Source organism: Suricata suricatta, chromosome 6 (genome assembly GCF_006229205.1).
Source record: "Suricata suricatta isolate VVHF042 chromosome 6, meerkat_22Aug2017_6uvM2_HiC, whole genome shotgun sequence".
NCBI lineage: Eukaryota > Metazoa > Chordata > Mammalia > Carnivora > Herpestidae > Suricata > Suricata suricatta.
The window spans coordinates 140,880,756-140,889,955 of record NC_043705.1 but is presented as its reverse complement, the minus strand read 5'-3'; the positions used below and the strand labels follow the sequence as shown (position 1 = coordinate 140,889,955).

The window sequence follows — 9,200 nt, the reverse complement described above, 5'->3', positions numbered from 1 at the left end:
GCCTCAAGAGCAGCCTGTCACTAAGAGGGCGCAGCACGGCGACAGGACTCCTGTAAGCGGACGGCCCTCATGGACCATACATGAGAATAAATTCCCTCCAAACCCTGCGTTGATTGTTTGATTGATGATTAGCATGAAACCTATAAAACTGCTATTTCTGTCAAAAATGGTCGCATTTCATCAATCGTATATGGTTTAACTGAAAACACCAGCAGCAGCAAGGCATTGATTCCACTGCCTCATTGACTCCGTTCCTTAAGCTTGGAATTATTCACACCCCCACCTCTAAGATGGAGAAGCATGATGTTCAGGTTTTCCAAGACTAGACCCCAAATCAGGCTGTAGCTACGACCCTCTATTGTTCAACAGATTCCTCCCCAGCACACTTCCCTTCTGTCCCCAGGTACTGCTGGAGACTCCTCGGGATGGAACGGATCTCAGTCCCCATCGCTTGGGAGTTACGTCACCAGAGCTCACAGTTATGAACTTGGAACTTGGTTAAGTGTGCGGTATCCATCCTTAATATCCTATTGCACAGACCAAGGAACAGGGGATCCGCTCATTACTGTGCTTGCCGCATCACACAGAAGTTACTTAAATGACCAAAATAGCAGGTGCAGTTTCAGCGAGAACTGAGGAAGCCGGGTTATCAGTCTTGAAATACAATGGTTTGGCTTGTGTATGGCCAAATTCCCTTTCTTGCTATGGTATTATACAAATCCACTTAGGCTCCCGATCTAAGATACTGTGCTCAGCGTTTCCTTTCTTCTCCCATAGAGCCTCTTTTCTGGATCTATCATCAATCAGTGCCATTGAGAATATCATGCTCCCATGACCAAAAGCCTAAATCCATATTTCAAGAATTCCAAGTTATTGGAGCAGACAAGCAGCAGGGAATGTGCTGGAAGATTTTACCCTGAAACTGAGCTTCCTGGCCATATCTGGTCAATGTTCTCTGGAAGCCAATTGCCTGGGTTTTAAGTGAGAAATAAAACATTAATTTACATTCACAAGCATGACATCTGCTTTCTAAATGAGTGGGTTGACAGCCAGGGGGCAACCATTATATTTAGTCATATAATATCCTATCCCACTGTTAGCCACTTATTTATTTTCCAAATCCTTTTCCACCTGCCTATTTTTCAGAAGAATCTGGTTTCCCCAGTGCTACTGGAATTTAGGTCATTCAGACCATGCTCCCTGATTGCTGAGCCCAATTTAGCAACAGGACCTCAGATATTCCGAAATTCAAATTCTACCCAGTCACACATCAGCATGAACTTACATGCATTACTTACACCACTCTAGAGGAAGAAGAGAGTTTAGTATAAGAAGCTGAAGATTTTCACCTAGGACCATGCATTCCAGCCTCAAAAATAGAGAGTCACAATGTGTCTTTTTTCCTCAACAATGCTGTTTTAATCAAAATGAATTCTCAGCCCTCATTTTTAAAATGGACATATTTTCAGACATTTAAGTAGATATTTTCTTTAATATTATTTATGCTGATGATCTTGTGGAGAACTGTTTAAAATAAAAACTAATAAAACACCAAAAATAAAAAAAGAAACCCACACTTCATTGATTTGAATGTGTTTTAAATTACAGGATACAATCAGCAACTCCTGAGCGCCAGCCAGAATGATGAGGTAGATCCAGATGTCACAGACTGGAAGCCAAATGTTTATATCACATCGGGCAGTCCTTGCGCTCTGGTTTGGGGCTGCTTACTGAACTGCTATCTGAAATGGGATGGGGTACTATGCCGGCTCACGTTTCAGTAAGGGCCTGCCTCATAACCCATTCTCCTGATCCTGCTGGGCCTCCTCCTAGGGGGACGACTCCTGGCAGGGGATGAAGAGTGCCCAGCACCGTGCCCTATAGCTAATAGCCTTCTGGCCTGACCCATGGGCATGTGACCCCCAGCCAAGGCTCCCATGATGGCCAATCCATCCCTACAGATTTAAGGGTAGGTAGAGGAAGTGTAGATACTGCTACGCAGACTAACCCCATGCTACCCCATGCTATCCCATGCTACACATGCTAGATGCACAGCATGGAAACGATTTGTCCAGGCGAAAGATTCCAGACAAGGGCTGCTACAGAGAGACCAAAGGCTGAGTATGTTTTGTTTCTACGATGGAGCAAAAAGCATCCTATGCAACATCCATCAATGAGATAGCTAGGTGACATTTCTGGAAGAAATAGTTCTAGGAAAGTAGACTGTGAAAATGTTTCTACAATAGTGTTCTTTAGCATGCATCCTCTTTTTTTTTTTTTATAATTTCTTGGTAATGTTATCCAAACATTCATACCTTAATATTCATCTCATTTACTAGCCTTATTAAAGCAGAAGTTTTATGAAATGGAATCAAGATTTGGCATCTGAGGAGAAAAAAGAATCACACGAGAGTTGTATCTTTACATATTTCTCTCTGAGTGTTTGAAATCACCCCCACTCCCCTCTCTCCATCCCCCTGTGGGTATACATGATGATTCAAAGAGCCAGCATCTGAACTTGAGAGGCACAGAAAATAAAAGTAACTCTTCACTGTCCCTTCTCAAAGCGGAAGCAATAATCACCTGCAGGACACAGCCGCTGGCCCCAGAGCTGCAGGCGCTGGTGCACGATTAGTCATAAACCTTCCCACCTACTGGGACAAAGGAAAATGAAATTGCAGGAAGACGGAGGCTGTTAATTTGCTCCATGGGGATGACATCTGAGATGCATACCCAAGCCCCCACACCCCACACCCAAAAACATAAACACTTTCCTGCGTCTTCTGAAGCAAAGACTTCCGTTAGTTTCGTATGACCAGGCCTGCATGTCTTGGGCGAGGAAATCATTCTTTGAATCTCCATTCCTAGAGACTGGCAAAGCCAAGCCTGAACAGGCTTTCATCATCACACACGAACTGCAAGCTATAGCCAAACTGGGAACATCTTTTGTTTCACTGGAAGCAAAAGGGTTCTGAAGCTGTTTTAGAAATACACATGTATCTAAGCATCTAAAAATCATCACTAGCGTAGAATGTGCATCTGTGACTCGAGGCAGATGGAGACACCCCCAGTCCACCCACCCACTGATGTTGCTTTGTTGGGAAGACATGTAATGGGGTAGGAGTTCTAATTTGTTACCATCAGTTGAAAAGGTCCCAGAGCTGAGCACACAAATGCAAAATGGAACATCTTTGCAAACTATTTTCTGGTCTGTGTGCCCAATTAGGGGACACGGAAAATCCAGCCCCGGAATGCTCTCCATCCTCCATCTGCCTGCTTTTTTGGCGATTGATGGGATGTGTCAACATGGCATCTAGCAACTCAGCAGTGTGGAGTCGGAGAGCAAGCATACCAGGACACAGAAGGCCAGCCTGTCCTCAGCTTTCTCTCAGATCTGATGACTCTAACAAACAGCAAAAATATTCTGCAAGTAGACCCAAAAGGAGCAGCCAGTCATTTCAGGATACATCATCTAGATGAGGCGTCAGACGCACGGGAACCCCACAGCATTCATGCACCCTTCTGACATCACAAGTTCAAACATCCTTTTCTTTTTCTCTAAACGATTTATTTTGAGGAAATCGTTGATTCACACGCAGCTGTGAGAAATAGTACAGAGAGATCCCTGTAGCCCTAATCCAGTCCTTCCCAATCAGCTAACATCTGACAACATGATAGTATAGTAACACAATGGAGATATTGGCATCATTGTGATCTGCCATTGTGTGTGGTGCTTTGAAAATCAATCTAACCCTTTAAAAAAAGGAAAGAATCCACAAAAATGCCTCGGGTTGGAGAAACAGTCCAAGTTTTGTATGATTATGAGTGGACTGCTTTCTTTGACAAGAAGGTACGGCAGGCATCATCAGCTCATGGAAGGCCTGGTTCTTCGAATAGATCGAAGCTCTCTCTCACTGGCAGCACTGCCCATGGTGGAGGAACTTCTTCACATGTTGTTTCAGTTTAGGATTTCCTAAAATTAAGATAATAGAGTGGCCTGAGGGATATGACCCAAACACCAAGATACAGAACAGAAACATGAGTCTTCTGAGCTTGAAAATGTCAGACGAGAGGAAAGCAGCTGTCGTGTAGTGGGAGAGGTAGAGGACCAGGAAGGACAGAATGGACAGAAGCGCACTCACATGGACACCTGTGCTACCGTCCCTGGTGCCCGTCGCTGTGTTTCTCATCTGCCAGGTGTGTCTCCCCAGGGAAAACATGAGGAGCAGAGTAGAAATGAGGAAGATAACAAACGGCAGTGAAAACCTAGCAAAAAAGACAATCTGTAAAGCAGATGTTTCCTTGATTGCATTTGTTGTATTTGGGAAGAAAAGTCCCAACAAGATTTTTTGGGAAGTAGCCCACGTATGCTTGCTTTGGATGAGAGGGATGGAGGCAAACAGCAGAGACCCGGCGATCAGCCATGGCACCAACTTGGATATCCTCATCTTCAACCAGAAGAAGAGTGGGTGAGCGATGGGGGCAATCTTGGCACAGTAGAAAACGCTGAGCCACGTGGCCAACCAAAGTCCCATTTCATTTACAAACATGAAAATTAGAGAATTCTTAACAAGCGGGGAGAAATCAATCAAGGAGAGAATAACCAGATTAACGTAGAAGATCATTGACTGCAGACAAATCCTGGAAATCGCCAGGCAAGAAAGAAGGAGATCCAATGGAATCATCTTTCTCTGCTTGATCAACACCATGCCATTCACAACCACAATGATGCCGTTTGCTAAAACCCCGATGAGAAATTGTATCAGCGCAAAAAGAAAATGGAATACGAGGTAAAAGTCTATCATTTTGAGAAGAAAAAAAATCAGTTACTTTAAAAGTTGATGTACTTATAGAATATTGGGCATTTTATTCTAGTTTTCTGTTTTTCTTCAACGAGGCTAGACGGCCTTTGGGGGAATATGACTCTGACAATAAAGTCAATGAGTCAGGAAGGTGGCGTCCGTTTGTTTATATCATCATTTTTTCAATTTGGTTCCGAGGCAGTCAAATAAGAAATTGATACTCCCACAATAATTTGCTTGTTGGCGATAGCTTTTGCATTTTCCAGATCTACTTAGCTTCTGACGTCATCACAAGCAAATGGTGGAATCAGACACCGTCAGGGCTGGGAGAAGGGATGTTCTACTGTCAAATCCATGGAGGCCCCTCCGTCCTTCCTCTCCACCATGAATATTGAATTGTGCCTGCAGCTATAATTCTGCTTCATGTCAGTGAGGCGTTCTTTAAAAAGACATGTCTTCTAAATGATTGCTTCTGCTATGATGATGTGGACTGGTTAGCAACATAGAACTCCTGAGTAGTAGTTATCCAATATGCAATGGCTCAGCGATTCAGAACCACTAAAACTGTAAAGCAGTTATAGAATAAAATATATCTGATCAACAGAAAGTGTCAAAAAATACAGAGACAAAGGATTTAGGCTTACACATATGTGTGTACAATCAGTCAAAAGCCTAAAGGAAGGCGATGTACCATCGAGAGAATCACTCCGCGCCATTCATACCTGTGACCACCTGCAGGATAACATAGGACCTGAAAGCTTTTCCCTGTTGTTTTCTTTCAAAACTATGAGATTTTTTAGGACATCAATATTTGGAGAAATTAAATTAGCATTTATTTACATGTATATGTACAGGTGTCACACTAAGTCAGGTTGTCTCAATGTCCACACTGTTGATATTGTGGGTTGGGTGGTTCTTTGTTGGGGTGGGGGGTGCCCTGTGTGCTGCAAGATGTTTCTACCCGCCAGATGCCAGTAGCACACACACACACACCCCCAGCCAGGTACAGTGACCAATGGTGCTTCCTGACATTGCAAAATGCTCCCAGTGTGGCAAGACACTTTCCGGTTGAACACCACTGTCTTAGATTTTGGGATGATAATGGTGAATGGAACATGGTTTTCATCCTCAAGATATTCAGAGACTGAGGGCAGAGCCCACCCCATGTACGGTATGATCTAAAACAAAGATATGTTATTTGGACAATTCAGTAACCCCATACCCGAGCATAAAGTGGGGAACAATTTATTACACCTTAGGGGAATTGAAGCTTTTCCAACTTAGCACTTGACCATACTGTTTCCAGCAGACCTCCTACTGAGGCAGGTCTTTGTGGATACATTTCACTTTGTCCAAAGGTACCATCGGGGATACTTAGAATGAATCTGACGATTAGAAAATATTGGTGGTGAGGATAAATCTCTAGGTCACTTTATCTCCTTCCCTGAATATGGAACGTCTGTGCAGTGGGGACTCTACTTTGTTCTTGTCACGGCTTCCACGAGGTGAAGGAAACAAAGAGGAACATCATCAAAGGGGCATCCAGGGAGCCAGTTCCCGAGACAATTCTATCAAAATATGTCCAGATTCAAGCACAACAATCAGGATAAATCTTGTTCCTCTCCATCAGGTGGAAAGAAGAACGTACTTAAAAAATACGTCCTGGTTGTTCATTCTGAGAGCTGGAAAAACAAAAAACAGAAGGGCCTCCACCTACGAAACGATGAAGCCAAAAACTCTCAAAAGAGCAGCAATCACTATTTCCCTGGTTCCAAACAAACCCCCGTGCTGCTGCCCCCGTCACTCTGTGACCTGTGAGACTCAGCTCTGTGAGGGCGTATTGGGGCTTTCTCCTCACCCCCAACCCCACTCATTCCTTTGGCATTTGGTGTATAGTACCTTTGTGAAGTAGAACCAAAGTCGGTTATATAAGGCTTTTCATAACAATGGAAAAAAGAACTAAATGCTACAAAGTCATCTTGAAAGAGAGTTTTTGTTTTCTGTTGGTTCCTAGAGACATCAAGTCATAGGACCACCATCTTCCTTGCTGACCCAGTACGGTCGCGACATTTATGGACTGAGCCCTTCGGCATGGTTTGGGCACTTCAATATTGCAAAAAAGTCATGGTGACACAGGGAAAGGGTGGAAAATATTTTATTCTGAGTCCAGAAACAGCAGTCCAATCTTTCAGCACTGACAGCAAACTGCCAAAGGTAGCAGAGGTAACGTATGGTCCACCAAACACTTGAAGGGAATAAATCCCTCTTATTCTATTTATTGACTGCTGCTTTCCTTGTGGATTACAGCCTCTTGAGGGGATATTTGGTTCCCAAATACCCTATTACAATTTTTGTGAGAACTAGCTTGGGGACCAGAGGTAGTCCTTCATAGAGAGCTTCGGTTCATGTAGGTTTTCTGCTGTGGAAATACATGGAGTAAAAAATAAAAACTCATGAGGCTTAAGCTACATTTTTTTCATTAAGTAATTTCCATCACACATATCTTCAGTGGTCACACACAAAGGCTGCCAACAGGGGCTGCCACCTCGCCTGAGACCGGCACTTCTTAGGTGGAAGGAAGGCAGAATAAAAGATGTCTGTCCCTGGGAACACAGCCTTTATGTGACTGCTAACCTATTGTCCCATTCAACCCCAGGAGGCGGCTGTGTGTCGGTGCTGATGCGGAGCCCTCCTAGGTGGTGTTACCCAGCCATCCCCCTGGATTCCACCACATCAATCAAGATAACCATGGCCTTGGTCATGCTCTTGTGCTAAGAGAGACTGAGCTAAGTATTTTAATGAGCAACCCAACAAACCAATGGAAGAAAAAAAGGTCCTAAATACAGAACCCTCTGAGTCTTTTAAGCTGTTTGTTTCAGTGAGAAGGACACGTCAGAGAATTTCTGGGTCTGAGATGAAAAACGTACATGTCTGGCCTCACCTGTCAGTCATTGGCTTGAGATGGTGACAGTTTTACATGGACAAATGACTCAGAACAGATGGAACAAGTCCTGATGTGGAGAAATTCACATGATGATTACCCCCCGTATTACCCTGATTAAATCCGCTTGCTCGCACTCATCTGTAATGAGCGATCATTAAAAGAGACAACACTAAATATTCTTGAGGTAACTGACAGGTGGAAAGAGTTGCTTATTTATATTCAAATCATTCAGCTCCTCAAATGAAACTGTGATTTTTTTCACACGCAGTTAGATTGACAGTGGCGAGCTTTTCACCAGGTAGAAGGCTATAATGATCATCTTTCTGCCTTCCAGGGGCACATGGACATTTACTCTGAGATTAGAGTCATCATGAAAGTGAGTGATAGTTTTAATACCTTTCCCAAGTGGGTGTCCCCACTTCATTACCAAGGGAACAATTACTGCTTTAAGGAGCATGTGCATGTATTAACATTATTGTATGTTTAGTAAGATCGCTCAAATATAAAGAAATAGACCCAGGGCAAACCCGTGCAGACATCCTTGCTGAATCTTCCCTGGAACAGAGCTCAGCCTTTGTAAAGCCTATATGGGATTTACTGCATCTGAAATTCACAGCATTTTGGTTAAAATGCTCCCGACTCTTTCAGACTAATCATTCATTTCTGTTCATTTGTTTCTCTCCACTTAAATTTGCAGTTGATCTTCTGGATTAAGCATTTTGTGTTTAATATTCAGTTCACTTCCATTTACTTGTCCTTCTCTTCCTCTACATATCCTGGTCGTACACTTCTATGCTTACTCTTCTCAATGTGCTGAAATTTATTTGCATGGCAGCAAATAGAATCATGGTGCAATGTCATTATACATTGAATTCAGGTCCTACATGTAAAGAAATCTACAAACAAGAATCTCTTATTAGTTACAATGTGGAAACAAAAGCCAGAGATGCTTGCACATGCATCCCTCAAATAATCACGAGCCCTCATGATTTTGTCTTCAACTTGAAAGTGACTGTGAAACTTCTAACCCTTCCCTCCCTTCTTCTTCCCCTGTTGTCTCTCCTACCTTCCTCTCTTTCTCCTCCTCCCTTCCTCCTTTTCTCCATATGTCACCACATATTACTGTATGTGTTATGAAATGAGGCAGTATTCCAGCATGGAATATCTAGTAATGAACAAAGGAGTCAAAGTCTCTGTTGTGTCTCTGAAATTACATATTGGTAACTCAGTGGGGAAGAGGAGAATTAAGCAAGTAGAGAAATAAATAAATCTGGGTAACTCAGAGAGAGATGCTATTTTAGAGAACGTGCTCAGAGGAGGTAAACTTTACCAGAGAGGAAGTAATGATCATTGGAAAGAGAACTGAATGAGAAGGAATTGTCTTTGGATGTCTGGGAGATGAATACTCCCAGGGGAGATGACGGGAGATGGCAATGCCCTCTTGAGTAAAAAAA

At 43.1% G+C, this 9,200-nt stretch overlaps 1 protein-coding gene across 1 annotated transcript; it reads right to left on the bottom strand.

The window, feature by feature from the left end:
* Positions 1-3,911: 3,911 nt before the first annotated feature.
* On the bottom strand, positions 3,912-4,805 carry TAS2R1 (taste 2 receptor member 1). Its single transcript, XM_029941310.1, has one exon. It carries the CDS (start codon positions 4,803-4,805, stop codon positions 3,912-3,914), a length of 894 nt encoding a protein of 297 aa, XP_029797170.1.
* Positions 4,806-9,200: the final 4,395 nt, after the last annotated feature.

Excerpts from the sequence above, each read along its gene's own strand:
- TAS2R1 (XM_029941310.1), bottom strand. The coding sequence starts at position 4,805 with ATGATAGACTTTTACCTCGTATTCCATTTTCTTTTTGCGCTGATACAA.